The sequence below is a fragment of the Mustela nigripes genome, chromosome 1 (assembly GCF_022355385.1).
Source record: "Mustela nigripes isolate SB6536 chromosome 1, MUSNIG.SB6536, whole genome shotgun sequence".
NCBI lineage: Eukaryota > Metazoa > Chordata > Mammalia > Carnivora > Mustelidae > Mustela > Mustela nigripes.
In genome coordinates, this window is record NC_081557.1 from 242035277 (window position 1) to 242055827 (window position 20551).

Here is a 20551-nt window from a genome sequence, read left to right on the forward strand (position 1 = left end):
AGTGTTCCTATATTTCTAGTAAGGTGGGAAATGAAGAGTTCAGACTATTGTCTACTTCCTCCAACGGTTCTTTTCACTAGGGGTCATCTACTTTGGTTGTTCTGCTTGCTTTTCTTCTATAGGACTATCAGATTCCATTATATGCATTGTTGTTTCTTCCTACATACACCTTGGGGTTTGGGCCCAGAGAACCATAAATAGAAACAATATTCTAGGGGGAAATTATGGTGAGCTCCTGGTAAGTTGTCATTCTCCTGCTGATGCATCAGGAGGTGATCTCTTTTTCTGAGACAGCCTACCTTTTTAACTCTCACACCTCTCCTTAAAGGACTGAAAAAACAATTCCTCCAGTCACATGGATGTTAGTACCCTTTATTTAGTAGGCCCAAAGAGCCCTTATACCCAGCTTTCTAACTTAATCTCACATTCCCCAGATCCTACTATATGCAGGACTTTGAATTAGAAGTGGAAGGGAGACCAGCGGGGTTGAATTTAAGCTGTCACATTGCCACTAGCCATTTTCCTTCAAAGAGGAGGTTCTCATTCTAAAACCTGTAAATGTATCAACATGGACAAGACTGGAGGAGATTATGCTGAGTGAAATAAGTCAAGCAGATTGAGTTAATTATCATATGGTTTCACTTACTAGTGGAGCTTAAGGAATAACATGGAGGACATTGGGAGCTGGAGAAAAGAAGGGAGAAATCGGAGAGGGAGATGAACCATGAAGAGACGATGGTTTCTGAGAAGCAAACTGAAGGTTTTGAAGGGGAGGGGTGTGGAGGGTTGGGTGAGCCTGGTGGTGGTTATTAAGGAGGGCACATGCATGAAGCACTGGGTGTGGTGCATGAACAATGAATTCTGGAACATTGAAAAAGTAAATAAATAAATAAACCACAATCAATAAATAAACAAACAAACAAATAAATAAGTAAAACCTGTAAATGGGATCCAGGGGGATCCATGATCCTCTGAAATTACCATCAAATTATATTTATTTATGTATTTATCTATCTACACATATATATGTGCGTGTTTCTGTGGAGTTTTGGGAAAGGTTTTTTTTTAAAAGAATTTACTTTTCTTAGAGCAATTGTATTTTCACAGCAAAATTAAGAGGAAGATACAGAGATGTCTCATATAGCTCTGCCCCTGCCCCTACACAGCTTCCCCATTATCAACATCCTCCGCCTGACTGGTGCACTAGTTACAACTGATGAATCTACATGGACACATCATAATCACCCCCAAGTCCATAGTTTACCATTGGATTCCTTCTTGGTGTTGAGCATTCTGTGGATTTGGACAAATGTATAGACATGTAGCCACCATTATCGTTTCATACACAGTATTTTCACTGTCCTAAAGTCCTCTGTGCTCTGCCTATTCATCCCACCACACCCCCAACCCCTGTCAATCACTGATCTTTCTATTGTCTCCATAGTTTTGTCTTTTCTTAAATGTCACATAATTAGAATCATACAGGACGTGGCCTTTTCAGACTGGCTTCTTTAACTTAGTAATATGCATGTAAGTTTTCTCCATGTGTTTTCCTGGCTTGACAGCCATTTCTTTTTGCTACGTAATATTCAATTATCTAAAGGTACCACAGTTTATTTATCCATACACCTACAAAAAGACACATGTTTTTGTTGCTTCTGAGTTTGTGCAATTACGAATAAAGCTTCTCTAAACATATGCATGCAGGTTTTTGTATGATTAAAAGTTTTCAACTCCTTTGGGTAATCACTGTGAAGCACAATTGATTACTTGATCACATGGTAAAAGGATGTTTAGTTTTTCAAGAAACCGCAAAACTGTCTTCCATAGTGGCTGTATAATTTTAATTCCCACCAGCAATGAATGTGAGTACCCATTGTGTCACATCCTCACCAGTATTTGGTGGTGTTAGTATTCCAGACTTTAATCCATTCCTATAGATGTGTAGTGGTATCTTACTACTATTGTTTTGATTTCCATTTCCCTGAAAATATATAATATTGAGCATCCTTTCATATGCTTATTTTCCATTTGTGTATGTTCTTTGGTGAGGTGTCTGGCCCATTTTCTAATCAGGTTGCTCATTTTCTTATTGTTGAGTTTTAAGTGCTCTTTGTGTATTTTGGATAGCAGTCCTTTATCAGATATGTCTTTTACAAATATTTTTCACCCAGTCTGTGGGTTGTCTTCTCAGTTTCTCGAGTTCAGAAGTTTTTATCAGATTCTCAAAATAATGTTAAGAATCACAATTTTATAGGGGCACCTGGGTGACTCAGTGGTTAAGTGTCTGCCTTTGCCTCAGGTCATGATCCCAGGGTCCTGGGACCTGCTGAGCAGGGAGACTGGTTCCCCCTTTCTCACTCCCTCTGCTTGTGTTCCCTCTCTCTCTGTCTCTGTCTGTGTCAAATAAATAAGATCTTAAAAAAAAAAAAAAAGAATCACAGTTTTATAGACCCATACCTGAATTTGGTACAAATCCCCAATATACCAATAAGTCAATATGCCAATAAGATGTAGATCATTCTAAACCAGCAGGTAAAGAAGGTTTCACAGCCTCTCTGACACCCGGAATTATAGTTAAAAGTAAATATCATCTATTTCTGTGTCTGCACTTGGAAGACTGCCATTTCAAGAAAAGGCAAGTTCTTGGACCTAGAAGGAAATGGCTTAAAAAGAAATAAAACAAGATATATTGAAACATACTACAGTAAATAATAACCTCCATAGAGTGGCAAAAGTAACAAATATAAAAGAGTTGTGGGTTCAATGAGTTAAGGAATAAGAATTCAAAAAAGAGCTTTTTGAAGACAAGTTAGGGAATTTTAAAGTAATAAAGTTAAGACAGGTTTATTTCCCTTCAAAAAAAAAAAAAAAAACCCAAAGCTTAAAGTTTTTTACATTCTTGCAGTGTTATGTTGATGGTGATCCTTTGGCACTTGGCACTGCACTTCTAAAGTTTAAATATATTGGGTTTTTTTAAATCTCTTTAAAAATACATTACTGGGAGGAGTCAAGATGGCGGAGAAGTAGCTGGCTGAGACTACTTCAGCTAGCCGGAGATCAGCTAGATAGCTTATCTAAAGATTGCAAACACCTGAAAATCCATCGGCAGATCGAAGAGAAGAAGAACAGCAATTCTGGAAACAGAAAAACAACCACTTTCTGAAAGGGCCGGAGACCAGGAGGCCGCCATTTGTATTCCCGTCCTCCGGAACTCTACGGAAAGCGCTCAGGGAACAAAAGCTCCTGAAAGCAAACCCAAGCGGATTACTCACCCCGGCCCCGGGTAAGGGCGGTGCAATTCCGCCTGAGGCAAAGACACTTGAGAATCACTACAACAAGCCCCTCCCCCAGAAGATCAACAAGAATCCAGCCGAGACCAAGTTCACCTACCAAAGAGTGCGGTTTCAATACCAAGGAGAGCAGCAGAATTCTAGAGGAGGAGAAAGCAAAGCACGGAACTCATGGCTTTTTCCCCGTGATTTTTTTTTAGTCTTGCAGTTAATTTAATTTTTTCTTTTTGATTTTTTGTTTTTTTTTTCTCGCCTTCGGGTAAATTTTTTTTTAACTGTTACCTTTTTCTTTTTTAACGATTTTTTACTAGTTTATCTAATATATATATTTTTTCTTTTTTTATATTTTTCTTAGGTGTTTTCTTTTCTTTTAAATTCTTTTCTTTTTTTTCTTTTTTCTTTTTTCTTTCTTCCTTTTTGAACCTCTTTTTATCCCCTTTCTCCCCCCTCACGATTTGGGATCTCTTCTAATTTGGTTAAAGCATATTTTCCTGGGGCTGTTGCCACCCTTTTAGTATTTTACTTGCCCCTTCATATACTCTTCTCAGGAAAAAATGACAAGACGGAAAAATTCAACTCAAAAAAAAGAACAAGAGGCAGTACCGAAGGCTAGGGACCTAATCAATACAGACATTGGTGATATGTCAGATCTAGAGTTCAGAATGACAATTCTCAAGGTTCTAGCCGGGCTCGAAAAAGGCATGGAAGATATTAGAGAAACCCTCTCGAGAGATATAAAAGCCCTTTCTGGAGAAATAAAAGAACTAAAATCTAACCAAGTTGAAATCAAAAAAGCTATTAATGAGGTGCAATCAAAAATGGAGGCTCTCACTGCTAGGATAAATGAGGCAGACGAAAGAATTAGTGATATAGAAGACCAAATGACAGAGAATAAAGAAGCTGAGCAAAAGAGGGACAAACAGCTACTGGACCACGAGGGGAGAATTCGACAGATAAGTGACACCATAAGACGAAACAACATTAGAATAATTGGGATTCCAGAAGAAGAAGAAAGAGAGAGGGGAGCAGAAGGTATACTAGAGAGAATTATTGGGGAGAATTTCCCCAATATGGCAAAGGGAACGAGCATCAAAATTCAGGAGGTTCAGAGAACGCCCCTCAAAATCAATAAGAATAGGCCCACACCCCGTCACCTAATAGTAAAATTTACAAGTCTCAGTGACAAAGAGAAAATCCTGAAAGCAGCCCGGGAAAAGAAGTCTGTAACATAAAATGGTAAAAATATTAGATTGGCAGCTGACTTATCCACAGAGACCTGGCAGGCCAGAAAGAGCTGGCATGATATTTTCAGAGCACTAAACGAGAAAAACATGCAGCCAAGAATACTATATCCAGCTAGGCTATCATTGAAAATAGAAGGAGAGATTAAAAGCTTCCAGGACAAACAACAACTGAAAGAATTTGCAAACACCAAACCAGCTCTACAGGAAATCTTGAAAGGGGTACTCTAAGCAAAGAGAGAGCCTACAAGTGGTAGATCAGAAAGGAACAGAGACCATATACAGTAACAGTCACCTTACAGGCAAAACAATGGCACTAAATTCATATCTCTCAATAGTTACCTTGAATGTTAATGGGCTAAATGCCCCTGTCAAAAGACACAGGGTATCAGAATGGATAAAAAAACAAAATCCATGTATATGTTGCCTCCAAGAAACTCATTTTAAGCCCGAAGACACCTCCAGATTTAAAGTGAGGGGGTGGAAAAGAATTTACCATGCTAATGGACATCAGAAGAAAGCAGGAGTGGCAATCCTTATATCAGATCAATTAGATTTTAAGCCAAAGACTATAATAAGAGATGAGGAAGGACACTATATCATACTCAAAGGGTCTGTCCAACAAGAAGATTTAACAATTTTAAATATCTATGCCCCCAACGTGGGAGCAGCCAACTATATAAACCAATTGATAACAAAATCAAAGAAACACATCAACAATAATACAATAATAGTTGGGGACTTTAACACTCCCCTCACTGAAATGGACAGATCATCCAAGCAAAAGATCAGCAAGGAAATAAAGGCCTTAAACGACACACTGGACCAGATGGACATCACAGATATATTCAGAACATTTCATCCCAAAGCAACAGAATACACATTCTTCTCTAGTGCACATGGAACATTCTCCAGAATAGATCACATCCTCGGTCCTAAATCAGGACTCAACCGGTATCAAAAGATTGGGATCATTCCCTGCATATTTTCAGACCACAATGCTCTAAAGCTAGAACTCAACCACAAAAGGAAGTTTGAAAAGAACCAAAATACATGGAGACTAAACAGCATCCTTCTAAAGAATGAATGGGTCAACCGGGAAATTAAAGAAGAATTGAAAAAGTCATGGAAACAAAGATAATGAAAATACAACGCTTCAAAACCTGTGGGACACAGCAAAGGCAGTCCTGAGAGGAAAATATATAGCGGTACAAACCTTTCTCAAGAAACAAGAAAGGTCTCAGGTACACAATCTAACCCTACACCTAAAGGAGCTGGAGAAAGAACAAGAAAGAAACCCTAAGCCCAGCAGGAGAAGAGAAATCATAAAGATCAGAGCAGAAATCAATGAAATAGAAACCAAAGAAACAATAGAACAAATCAACGAAAGTAGGAGCTGGTTCTTTGAAAGAATTAATAAAATTGATAAACCCCTGGCCCGACTTATCAAAAAGAAAAGAGAAAGGGCCCAAATAAATAAAATCATGAATGAAAGAGGAGAGATCACAACTAACACCAAAGAAATACGAACTATTATAAGAACATACTATGAGCAACTCTACGGCAATAAATTTGACAATCTGGAAGAAATGGATGCATTCCTAGAAACATATAAACTACCACAACTGAACCAGGAAGAAATAGAAAGCCTGAACAGACCCATAACCAGTAAGGAGATTGAAACAGTCATTAAAAATCTCCAAACAAACAAAAGCCCAGGGCCAGACGGCTTCCCGGGGGATTTCTACCAAACATTTAAAGAAGAACTAATTCCTATTCTCCTAAAACTGTTCCAAAAAATAGAAATGGAAGGAAAACTTCCAAACTCATTTAATGAGGACAGCATCACCTTGATCCCAAAACCAGAAAAGGATCCCACCAAAAAAGAGAGCTATAGACCAATATCCTTGATGAACACAGATGCGAAAATACTCAACAAAATACTAGCCAATAGGATTCAACAGTACATTAAAAAGATTATTCACCACGACCAAGTGGGATTTATTCCGGGGCTGCAAGTTTGGTTCAACATCCGCAAATCAGTCAATGTGATACAACACATCAATAAAAGTAAGAACAAGAACCATATGATACTCTCAATAGATGCTGAAAAAGCATTTGACAAAGTACAACATCCCTTCCTGATCAAAACTCTTCAAAGTGTAGGGATAGAGGGCACATACCTCAATATCATCAAAGCCATCTATGAAAAACCCACCGCAAATATCATTCTCAATGGAGAAAAACTGAAAGCTTTTCCGCTAAAGTCAGGAACACGGCAGGGATGTCCATTATCACCACTGCTATTCAACATCGTACTAGAGGTCCTAGCGTCAGCAATCAGACAACAAAAGGAAATTAAAGGCATCCAAATCGGCAAAGAAGAAGTCAAATTATCACTCTTCGCAGATGATATGATACTATATGTGGAAAACCCAAAAGACTCCACTCCAAAACTGCTAGAACTTATACAGGAATTCAGTAAAGTGTCAGGATATAAAATCAATGCACAGAAATCAGTTGCATTTCTCTACACCAACAGCAAGACAGAAGAAAGAGATATTAAGGAGTCAATCCCATTTACAATTGCATCCAAAACCATAAGATACCTAGGAATAAACCTAACCAAAGAGACACAGAATCTATACTCAGAAAACTATAAAGTACTCATGAAAGAAATTGAGGAAGACACAAAGAAATGGAAAAATGTTCCATGCTCCTGGATTGGAAGAATAAATATTGTGAAAATGTCTATGCTACCTCAAGCAATCTACACATTTAATGCAATTCCTATCAAAGTACCATCCATCTTTTTCAAAGAAATGGAACAAATAATTCTAAAATTTATATGGAACCAGAAAAAACCTCGAATAGCTAAAGGGATATTGAAAAAGAAAGCCAACGTTGGTGGCATCACAATCCCGGACTTCAAGCTCTATTACAAAGCTGTCATCATCAAGACAGCATGGTACTGGCACAAAAACAGACCCATAGATCAATGGAACAGAATAGAGAGCCCAGAAATAGACCCTCAACTCTATGGTCAACTAATCTTCGACAAAGCAGGAAAGAATGTCCAATGGAAAAAAGACAGCCTCTTCAATAAATGGTGCTGGGAAAATTGGACAGCCACATGCAGAAAAATGAAATTGGACCATTTCCTTACACCACACACGAAAATAGACTCAAAATGGATGAAGGACCTCAATGTGCGAAAGGAATCCATCAAAATCCTTGAGGAGAACACAGGCAGCAACCTCTTCGACCTCAGCCGGAGCAACATCTTCCTAGGAACAACGCAAAAGGCAAGGGAAGCAAGGGCAAAAATGAACTATTGGGATTTCATCAAGATCAAAAGCTTTTGCACAGCAAAGGAAACAGTTAACAAAATCAAAAGACAACTGACAGAATGGGAGAAGATATTTGCAAACAACATATCAGATAAAGGACTAGTGTCCAGAATCTATAAAGAGCTTAGCAAACTCAACACCCAAAGAACAAATAATCCAATCAAGAAATGGGCAGAGGACATGAACAGACATTTCTGCAAAGAAGACATCCAGATGGCCAACAGACACAGGAAAAAGTGCTCCATATCACTCGGCATCAGGGAAATACAAATCAAAACCACAATGCGATATCACCTCACACCAGTCAGAATGGCTAAAATCAACAAGTCAGGAAATGACAGATGCTGGCGAGGATGCGGAGAAAGGGGCACCCTCCTACACTGTTGGTGGGAATGCAAGCTGGTGCAACCTCTCTGGAAAACAGCATGGAGGTTCCTCAAAATGTTGAAAATAGAACTGCCCTATGACCCAGCAATTGCACTATTGGGTATTTACCCTAAAGATACAAACGTAGTGATCCAAAGGGGCACATGTACTCGAATGTTTATAGCAGCAATGTCCACAATAGCCAAACTATGGAAAGAACCTAGATGTCCATCAACAGATGAATGGATCAAGAAGATGTGGTATATATACACAATGGAATACTATGCAGCCATCAAAAGAAATGAAATCTTGCCATTTGCGACAACATGGATGGAACTAGAGCGTATCATGCTTAGCGAAATAAGTCAGGCGGAGAAAGACAACTATCATATGATCTCCCTGATATGAGGAAGTGGTGTTGCAACATGGGGGCTCAAGTGGGTACGAGAAGAATAAATGAAAGAAGATGGGATTGGGAGGGAGACAAACCATAAGTGACTCTTAATCTCACAAAACAAACTGAGGGTTGCTGGGGGGAGGGGGTTTGGGAGAAGGGGGTGGTATTATGGACATTGGGGAGGGTATGTGCTTTGGTGAGTGCTGTGAAGTGTGTAAACCTGGTGATTCACAGACCTGTACCACTGGGGATAAAAATACATGTTTATAAAAAATAAAAAATTATATTAAAAAAAAAGAGAAAAAAAAATACATTACTGACTTTAATCAAAAGTAGGTCAGCATAATGTTTACTACATTATATGGTTATCTTTGAAACACAAGCCTTAGTCAATCTAATGGAAAAAAGATTTGATGCTTTTTTATTTGAGGTGAATATAAATAGAAAGTGAACTTAGGACTATCTTCTTTGTCTCTACCAAATAGAAAGAAACAAATATACCCTTCCATATGCCTTAAATGACTTTTAGATTTTTAAATATATCCATACATTGTTTTTATTGTTTTTAAGATTTTATTTATTTATTTGACAGACAGAGATCACAAGTAGGCAGAGGGGCAAGCAGAGCAGGGGCCAGGGAAGCTGAGCAGAGAGCCCAATGTGGGACTCCATCCCAGGACTCTGGGTTCATGACCTGAGCTGAAGGCAGAAACTTTAACCCACTGAGCCACCCAGGCACCCCCGTACATTGTTTTTATACAAGTTAGTCTTTTATATGAACATAACCTAGCTAAACTCCTGGCAAGTGGGAATAGAAGTGGAAAGGCTAGACCTTTCTAATGCAATCTACAATCCTCTACACATTCCTCTTAAATTAAGAAAAGCTCACCTTCATAAATATTAAGCTATAAAGTTACTATCAAGAATTCATACTTTTTCTACACTTGTTGCAGTGAAAATCATAATGTATAGAATTACTGATCACCCTAAGCTAATGTAATATTGTATATGAACTATAATTCGATTCTTAAAATTTAGTGAAAAAATTCATGTAGTTCTTAATATATCCCCTATATATTAGATATAATAAAAATACATAAATGGAAGTTTACCTAATTTTCTAAAAGAAATGTGTATTTCTTTTTTTAAATGTCTTGATCATATAATAATTACATACAAATTTGGTCTTTCATTATACTTCATTTTTTATCCTTCCTGTTTCCCTTTTAATAAATATGTGCTCAATGATTATTACTTATTGTTGTTATATGATGCATAATAAAAATCTATGCTCAAGGTACTAGAATCCAATTATCCTTTTTTCTTTTTTAATTTACCTTAGAGAGAGGTATGTATGCATGTAAGCAGGTGGAGGGGCAGAGGGAAAGAATCCCAAAACAGACGCCCCACTCAGTGTGGGGCCAAATGTGGCATTCTATCTTGACACTGAGATCATGACCTTAGCCAAAATCAAGAGTCAGGCATTTAACCAACTGAGCTACCCCCAGGCACCCCTAGCTATCCTGTTATCTAACCAAAGAGTTCCCATTAGTAGATGCAAAGGAAATAACTATGGAGCAGTGATAACAGATATTACTGAATGATCACAGAGTTTATGTCCAGTAAAGTTGGATACATCCGTCTTATCACCACAGCCACAACCAGCCCATCAGGAATAGTGTTCATTGTGAGACCTATATGCCATCCAGATAGAAAGCATTTGTTGTTTCACCACCACTTGCTGGGGATTTCCTCTCCAGCTCCCGAACTGTCTTCAAAATGAATTTCTAGACCAAAGAAGCTCTGTTTAACTATGCTATGTTTCTTGGTTTCAGATGGCTATACCACTGATGACATTGAGTTTTACTGGAATGGAGGAGAGGGAGCAGTAACAGGAGTTAATAAAATTGAGCTTCCTCAGTTTTCAATTGTCGACTACAAGATGGTATCCAAGAAAGTGGAGTTCACAACTGGTGAGGATATTTCCCCCAAAATGAACCAGGGGTACTGTGAAATTAAAGAAGATGATTCCTACCAAATGGAGATCTGATTTTTTTTTCTTTTTTTCTTTTTCCTTTCCTTTCTTTTCTTTTTTTCTTTTCTCTTTTTCCTTTCTGTCTTTTTCTTTTTTTTTTTTTTTTTTAAACTCAGGGGCATATCCACGACTGTCACTAAGTTTTCGTCTCAAGAGAAACATTGGTTACTTCATTTTGCAAACCTACATGCCTTCCACACTGATTACAATTCTCTCCTGGGTGTCTTTTTGGATCAACTACGATGCATCTGCAGCCAGAGTTGCACTAGGTAATGCATTCCCAACACTGCAGAGCTGGTAGGATTTAGCTTCAACCAACCAACCAACGATAGAAAATATAGGCAAGGGCTTTTCTCAGAGCAAGTCAAAGAACGAGATTACCATAATAGTCCTTGATAGCAAAGCACCTAAGGGTAAGCATTTTTAGGATGAATGTTTTACAATGAAATATCTTTTTAGCATTTTACAAAAAAAAAAAATCTTGGAATATACTCAATACTAATCAATACTAACCGTATAAGTGCTTCTTAGAGTCTATTTAAATTCTCATTAAGCCAATTTTTACCAACTTTGTGATGATTTCCTCGTTGGTCCCTGCTTTTTACAGTGAAGAACATTTACAATTAGTTATTCTCAAATGGATTTGGTAAAGCTAAACCTTGTGACTATTAACAAGCTATTAAATTGTTGGGCAATACTATCTTGCAAACATTAACTGAAGTTAACTCGTGGGGATCTGAGTTTCTGTTAAATGTAGCTCATCACACTCGAATAAGGCACAGACATTCATCAACTGGATTAATGATCTGTGATCAGGATGAAATAAAAATGGTTTCCTTCCTTAGGGAACAAAATACAAAATTAATCTTGCCATGGTTGAGTAATTGCTGCAAGCTGAAAGGCTATATTGGAGACTTTAAAGGGCTCCTTGGAAAGTTAGAATATGAGAGGTCTGTTTGATGAATCTGAACATGTGTGGGTCTGCTTCATTATTTGATCCTAGAGCCCCTTCAGTTATCACTTTCTAGGGCTTATTCTCATGGATGGGTACTTGTGAGCGCACACACACACACACACCCCACACCCCAAATACGTAACAGCATCATTTCCAGCTAAGCTGACATCCACATCACTTCTTTTGAGATAGCTCAACTGGGTTAGATGCTCAGCCCACACTTTCACACCTAGACTAATTGTCATCTCTAGAGCTAATTTCTAATGGTTGAGTAATTTCTAATGGCTCACAAAGTCAAGTTCTAGCAGCCCCTTCTCAACCTTTGAACATTCCAAAACTAAGGAAAGCCAACCAATAGTTTGCCCCATCAGAGGTATGAATCTGCACATATTATTTGACTACAAACATGAGTACGTGTATAACAGGGTTAAGGAATAAACAGTGGATGATGTCCACAGCAGGAAATAATAACTATCAAGGTCGTGAATTGTGGTTCTCTTCACAAGTCTGTCCTCAAAGCTCATGATATTTTGATTAGAGATGTCATCACATAAAAATGCTGACTTAATTCTTTCTTTAAAATGTAAAATAGGTGCTATTTAAAACTTAACTAAGGAAAAAAGGCATTTAGTTACTAATCCTTCTTGCCTAAAAATTTAAACCAACGAGTAGAAACAGAAGTGTGATTGGTGGATTTGTAAATGAACTATTTCTACTAAGGACATTAGCTAGAATTATACTGGGCAAAATTTAAAATGTTATTGAAAGAAATAAGTAAGACCATTCATGATGGCATTTCATAAGAGTGCAGCATATTTGAATTAGTCACCGATCTGAACCATTTTAACTTTCTTTTTTTTTTTTTTTTAAAGATTTTATTTATTTATTTGACAGAGAGAGATCACAGTAGACAGAGACGCAGGCAGAGAGGCAGGCAGAGAGAGAGAGAGGGAAGCAGGCTCCCTGCTGAGCAGAGAGTCCGATGCGGGACTCGATCCCAGGACCCTGAGATCATGACCTGAGCTGAAGGCAGCGGCTTAACCCACTGAGCCACCCAGGCGCCCCCATTTTAACTTTCTGTATGGCAATCCGGACTACCTATTTTATCTGTTCTCCTAAAAGTTAAATAGTCAAATCAGGAAATTTGTCTAGAATAATCTGACAGGTAAATGAGTGCTAAACTTTTTTTCCCCTTTTCATTTTCTACCTCCATTCTCTTTGCCAGCTGTCCTTTGTCTTTAACATTCATTTTAACATTTCCTTCCTGTCTTTATTTTTAAGGACTCTCATCAAATTTCAGGCTTTATCTTCTGCTCTCTTTGCTTTTACTTTAAATGCCTTTGTTTAACACTTCCTTGCTTTTTTGCCCCTAGCTAGGTCATCTACAGCAAAATAATCTCAGAGTTTCTGTTTATTCAGCTATACCTGCCCTATTGTACTAAGGAAGCTATTATGACAGTCATATAAGATAATGCATAACTGTGTTTAAAAGTGTAATATGCTATATAAATGTGTAATATTAGTATGAATTATCTATATTAGATATCTACATATACCATGAATTATCTACATTAGGTTCTAACTTTCCTTTCACTTCTTGTTTTTCTCAATTACATTTCATCATCACTGTCATCAACACCGAATATTTTTTATTCGGCCATGCAAACATTATAGGGTTAAGAAAGCTAGTTTTTTCAAAAGATTTTTATTTATTTATTTAACAGAAAGAGAGATTACAAGTAAGCAGAGAGGCAGGTAGAGAGAGAGGGGGGAAAGCAGGCTCCCTGCTGAGCAGAGAGCCCAAGGCAGGGCTCTATCCCAGGACCCTGAGATCATGACCTAAGCTGAAGGCAGAAACCTAACCCACTGAGCCACCCAGGTACCCCAAGAAAGCTGTTTTCAACAAAGTAGACAAAAACAGAATTTTCCTTTTGAAAGTTTACAGTTTTACTCTTCTTCACAAATCCAAGTTGAATTTCTCAGGAAGTCTTTTCTTGATTCCAGGGGACTAGTTCATTCTTGACTCTTGACTCAAGTAGAGGTAATATTTGAAAAGTGAAAGCAACAATATTATATCTCAAAATGACATAAATCAAGTTACTGATGCAAATCATGAACTTTCTTACACATTTCTTCTTTTAGAATTGTCTCACTATGAATGATATATTATCAGTGTAATAATCTGTAATACTGACCTTGTGGCCTGGGTATTCTAGATATATGGAATGAAGTAGGTCTCCTCAAACTGGTAACCAGCTTTCAGTTTGGTAGTGGCTGTCGTAGGCATTAGTATCACAAGAACAGGTTTAGTAGGAAAATGAGGGAGATGCTGAGAGAAGAAAGAAGTTGTGGTGTGTAACAGAATGACAAACATTTTGACATTAGACAGTAAACATATCAATGGGATTTTGATATGCCTTCCCATTTACTTTTTTTTTTTTTTGCCCATGTGCATTATTTAAAAAAAAATGTTTTCCCACCTTCCATTAATGGTACATCCTGTTTTATGATTTGTTCATGGAGTGTATGGGGAGTCTGCAACTTTGTCTTTCAAAATGTCTACTCTTTTTGCCCAGTGGTTCATGGCATTACTGCCATCAGTCTGGGGCACCAATAAGGAAATTGCATCTGTCTTCTCAGTCTTTAAAGGGCAGCTTAATGAGTGCCTTCAGTAAGCCATGTCTTTCTCTTCCATAGGAATCACCACTGTGCTGACAATGACAACCATCAGCACCCACCTCAGGGAGACCTTGCCAAAGATCCCTTATGTCAAAGCGATTGATATTTACCTGATGGGTTGCTTTGTGTTTGTGTTCCTGGCTCTGCTGGAATATGCCTTTGTAAATTACATCTTCTTTGGAAAAGGCCCTCAGAAGAAGGGAGCCAGCAAACAAGACCAGAGCGCCAATGAGAAGAACAAACTGGAGATGAATAAAGTTCAGGTAACATATTCAATATTCCTAACAATATTCTTCCAAAATGTATCAGCAGCATGGCGCTCAAGGCTCCCATAACAAGGGAAAAAAGTAATTTTTCTTTAATACAGCTCAAACATCTCCTCCCTTTTATATATTTGAGAACTGAGGATTGAAGTAGTTAGGTTGAATTAACATAGATTAATAACATACCTGGACCTAAAACTCAACCCCAAGTCCATTATCTCTTATTTTGAACTATATAGTTGTAAAAGTGTATGCAGAAGAATAATGCCAGATTTGCTTGATAAATGAATGAGAGAACTGAAGTGACTCAATTCTGTTCTCAGTGGAAATAAAGAAATATGGCCCAGTGGTTATCACCACAGACTGGAATGAAACTGCCCAGCTCTGCTATTTCCTGGCTTTATAACGTCAGGCCAATCAACCTATGTGACTCATGTTACCTCTGTCCTCAGGTCCTCATCCATAAAATGGAAATTATTATAGTACACCTACTTCACAGAGTTGTTTTAAGGACTAGATGAGTTTTTGAAGAGCCTTATATTTGTAACAATACCTGGAACATAGTGAGTGCTCAATATCATTATAGCTACCTAGCTCTTACCATTATATAAAAGACATTGTCACTATTTTTCTTTTGCTTTTCATTGGTAGATCTTATGACCTGTGCTTATGCTGGGTAGAATTAATTAAAATTAATGCCTTTTTTATTCTTTGAGAACATCTCTTTTGCCTCTGCTTCTATGCCATGTTTCACTGAAATCAACTTAAAATTATGTACATTGAAATGCCATATCCACTATAAATTATTTTCAAGATGGCACACAAATGACAACTTAAATAGTCACTGGTCTAGCTACTGTTCTGAACATTGCGACTACTTCTCTGAAGGAGACAAAGTTGCTGGCTCTCATAGAGTTTAGATTCTACTGTGGGAAGAGAGGCAATAAACATGTAAACGTATTCAGAGGATAATTCGAGGTTGTAGTAAGTGCTATGAAGAAAGTAACACAGAGCGATGGGTGAATAAATGATTTGGATAAGATTCAAGGGAACAAGGAATGAAGAACAGGTGATCAGGAAGACCTCTCTGAGGACATTACCACTTGATCTGAGACCTCAGTGATGAGCAGCAGTAACCATGCCATGCCCATTTCGGGCAGAGAAAATGACGAGTGACAGAGATTCTGAGGAAGGAATTGCTTGATGTGGGAAAGTACCAAGAGAAGACTAGTGTAGCAAGTTCATAGCAAGTGAGGGAGAAAATGTAATAAGAGACGTGCCAAGCTATAAATCTTTAAGATGTATCTTCATGCTCTTTAGTAGGATACCAAAACTGGACAAACACTGCCAAGTAACTAGAAAATTATGGGCAAAATACCAAACATACTCAGCCAAATGGTCAAAATCCGAAGTAACTCATTCATATAAATTTTTCTCTTATGTGAAATATTATGCTAGATTCTATGGGAGAAGGAGGACGCATGATATTTGCCCTCAAGAATCTTCTGATCTTTCTGGAAAAGAAAATTATAGGAGGTTATTAGACTATAAAATGAAACAGGACATCACCTACCTTGAGGAGCATATCTGAAAGGAAAAGTCTTCACGTTTTCCGTTTGTAACCATACCAGCTTTAAAAGTATGTTTAGTAGAAGTTTTTAAGGCTACCTCTTTTCTGTTCCCATTCCAATCTCAGTTGCCTTCTAAACCAAAGCTGGCCCTCTGCATGGCTAGAAATGTGTGTTAATTGATATATCATGGAGAAAAGGCCTACATAAATAAAGTAGCATAGGTTCACTGGTAGGAAAATCCAAAGATATGAACTGGATGGGCACTCAAAGATAGGTAGAATTTGGAAAGGTATCAAGGAGAATACGTGGTCTTTCAATTGGCTCAGAAAGCAATGCACTCTAGAAAGGTGATTAAATGGAAAGCCCAAGCAAACTGAAATCAATTCATTCAGATCGTTTAAAAAGATCACAAAACAAACTTTAACCAAATTCTGTGGCTATTGCCTTGATTCCACCCCAGGATATCAAAGAACTTTTCTAAGGTGCTCTGGGACACATAACGGCAAAAGGAAAGCCTTGTATGTCATATCATACTGAGAGGTATAGTATATATAGCTCTGAAGAGGACTTAGTGACTAGAAAATAAATAAGTAAAATGTGTCTGTCTATAACTGATAAGCAGGCTTCTTGACTAACACTGGACTCAAACATAATAAGATTTCACTGGATCTCAAATCAGGAAACTCTTAGCCCAGGTAAATTTAACACTTTAAATTTTAATCCCAGTAGAAAGCACAGAAAAATCCACCTATTGCCAGGAGATGAAACATTTAAGGAAGATAAAAATGCATTTTTATCCATAGACACCTAGACTAAAACCTCCACAAATGCTTTTCACAGAAACACAAAGAGACAAAACTATGCCAAAATTAATAAATACATCATGTTAAGACATGAAAAAGTAGTTTATATTGGACTAACCTTCCTGTGGATCAAAAATTATAAACCCTGAGCAAAAATCTATTAAAATCAGCTTGAGAACATAAAAGAATAACTGAAACCAAGCAAAAACTAAAAGAGAATCAACCCTCAAAGGAAGAGAATGTCCCTCTGTTAAATCTCTATTTACATCTTTGCCCTGAGGCCTCTCCCCACCAGTCTGGGGATGTGGGACAGCAGAACTTCAGGGAAAAAACCAAAAAGTCAAAAACAAAAAAACTACAGTTTTATTGGTTTGATGAGTCAGAACTTGGAGTTTGAAACTTCCAGAGTTCCTAGAAATCTTAGAAAGTGAACCACAAGAGAAACTCAGAACCTGAATATAAACTTCCCACAAATCCATGGTTGATCCCTGAACTACAAATGTACAAAATGCTAAGAAGTATGGAAAGGAAAAATAGCTGAAAGGTTTAAAAAGAACAAAAATAAGGGATTCTCCTTGAGTCAAGGAAAAACTAAAATAGACTCAACCTAACTACACATAAAACCAATAATGCACTACATATTCTAGGTGACCTATTAGTAATTTGACTGTCCATTAAAACAAAACCCAACATTCATCAGGAAAATATATTATATTTAATATATTAAAAAATAACTAGGCATGAGGAAAAACAGGAAAATATGCTCAAGAAAAAAAATTTAGTCATGAGAAACAAACTGCAAAAAGTCTTGATGTTGGCTTAAAAGGTAAGGACCACAATTAATAATAACTATAATTAACATATTTAGAAATTCATAGGAAAGAGTCAAAAACTGAAAACAACTGGAATACCCTATAATAGGCAAATGGTTAAACAAACTAGTATATTCGTAATATGGAACACTAGCCCAATAAAAAGTAATGAACTATTGATACATGCAACAACTTGAATGGATCGCAAGATCATTATGCTGAGTGGGGGGGGGGGGGGAAAGCCCATCATAAAAGATTATACACTGTATGATTCTATTTATATAATATGCCTTAAATAACAAAATTATAGAGATTGAAGAATAAGTAAGTCATTGCCAGGAGTTGGTGATTGAGGGGAGGAATTGAGTGTTATTGTTTAGAAAGAAGTAGCACAAGGCAGATCTCTGCAGTGGTGGAAAAGTTCTGTATCTTGTAGTGGTGGTTATGTGAATCTTCACAGGTAATAGAATTACAGAGAGCTAGATACACTTTATACCAATGTCAGTTTCCTGAGTATTCGTGAACAATAGTTAAATAAGATGTAGTCAACGGGAGAAACTGGGTGAAGGATTCATGGGACCTCTCTGTGCTATCTTTGCCACTTTCTAGGAATCTACAATAATTTCAAAATAGAAAGCTTAAAATAAAGCCCATAGAAAGAGAGTAATATAATATAAGAAGAGATGGGGAGTTTCAGAAAAAGATTTGAAACTATGGAAAAGAACCAATGGAAATCATCGAACTGAAAAATGCATTAGATGGATTAGCACCAGATTCTATACAATAGAAGAAAGGATTAAAAAACAAGAATAGGGTGCCTGGGTGGCTCAGTCCATTAAGCATCCAACTCTTGATTTTGGCTCACGTCATGATCTCAGGGTTGTGAGAGTAACCCCATGCTGGGCTCTGCACTGAGCATGGAACCTGCTTAAGATTCTCTCTCTCTCCCTCTGTCCCTCCCCCATCACATGCTCACACTCTAAAATAATTAAATAAAAGATTAGTAAAATTAATGTTAACATCGGCCATCTCTCAGTTTTTCCATTGCACTAGTTCTTGTCGTAAATGCTACTACCTCAAGGATGCCTTAACTGACCAAACCCACTGTAGGTTTATATTTTGTACCATTGTTATTTGTCCTTACCATACCCTATGCTTTTCCACAACAGAATATATCACAATAGTGAATACATGTTTACTTAGTTATTTTTTTAACGTCTGTCTCTCTATTAAACTGCAAGTTTTCCAAGGATTGGCATCAAGGTCCTTGTCTATTTAATTTATTGCTCTTTACTCAGAGGCTAGAACAGAGAACAAAAAACAACAACAACAAATAAATATTTGTTGAATGAATAAATCCTAGAGAACCCTTCTCCATTTAGTGAGCATTTAGAATGAGTTCTTAGGTACCACCCAAGTTACTGAATGTTACATTATAATATTTTATAAAATATTCATATTTACATATTCATAATAAGAAAAAGACTATCTATAGTCCACTTTAGTTTCTGCTCCAAACTTTCTTACTGTTTCTATCACTTTGATTTTTAATATTTTTAAAGCATGATTTATATCAATCCCCACTATTCGTTCTGAATGGCAGTGTCCTCTAGTAGCAGATAGATATAATCTTCAATAAAAAAGCAAGTGTATTACTTCATCTGTTCACTGTTTTGTCTCCAGCAGTTAAGATAAGAATGCTACCCCTGGTTAAATTTTAGAAAAAAATAGAAAATGATATGAGATTTTTTTCTTTCCTATAATGGTTGGATGATCCTCCCCTTTCCTTTCAGATACTTGTAAACAACTGAATTCAAATGATATATGTGCTGTGGTCCCAGACAATTTTCATTTGAGGGACCCTAATATTTGCCTTGGTACCATAGAGCACAGTGTGGCATCGTTCATTTATTACACATTACTTTTGATAGCCATGGCTGGGCAGTCATGTCAAGGGTTATTTGTACTGAAGCGTCAGAAGGGCTTGCTTTGTCTTGATTTATATTTCCATCAGCTGCACTGAAGCATCCTTTTATAGGAGTACAGATGCTGAATCCAGACATTAGGAGAGTTTCAACCTCCAAGGTGATAAAGACTGTAGATTCATGAACCCCTCAGGCATCATCTGAGCTAGAGATGGTATTTAGGGTTTTGAAAGATCGATTTCACAGGATAAGTAGGCTGTAAGTAAGCCACTTCTGAGCTACTTTTACACTAACCTGGAATTGACATGGTTGTGTTGGTTGGCCACATGATTTCCCATTTGCATATAGATTCACCTAAGGGGAATGGTTGTATGGGTAATCTGTAATTAGATACTGATTCAAAGTTGTTTGAAGTCATGGGGGACATCAGTGGGATCTGCCAAAAATTCACACCAAATGTGCAGTTGTAACCCTAACAGTTAAGAAATAGAATTTCCCTTCAGAGCCAAATATTGATACTGTAATGAGGCCTCTTTGCTCTCATTCCTAGTCTCTGTAGTGTGTCATCTACAGTTTCAGACACTTTTAGACATCTACACTTTCAGGCAACTTTCTAAATGGAAATCAGCTCTGTACTGTGATTAATTCCAGAATACATAATGCATGTTAAAACAGGCATCCTAGAAGTCAACAGCTCTTTCCTTAAAACTAGCTTGACACAGATGGATACGTACATTATTAGCCTTTGAGCCTGGGGCCTACCCCATATCTCTGCCTTGTCCTGAAGCCAACTAGGACACTTCCCTCAACCTTTGATGAAATTTTAACATTTCTGACTTAACATCTTGGATTTTGGAGAAA

The 20551-nt window shown here is 37.4% G+C and overlaps 1 protein-coding gene across 1 annotated transcript in view; it reads left to right on the top strand.

Annotated features, from left to right (window-relative positions):
• The window catches only part of GABRB1 (gamma-aminobutyric acid type A receptor subunit beta1), a 400080-nt gene that overhangs the window by 367967 nt on the left and 11562 nt on the right, over nt 1-20551 (top strand). Inside the window, exons 6-8 of the mRNA XM_059396136.1 lie at nt 10483-10620; nt 10799-10951; nt 14335-14579. Coding sequence (XP_059252119.1) covers nt 10483-10620; nt 10799-10951; nt 14335-14579 — 536 coding nt within the window. The remainder of the gene's footprint in view (nt 1-10482; nt 10621-10798; nt 10952-14334; nt 14580-20551) is intronic.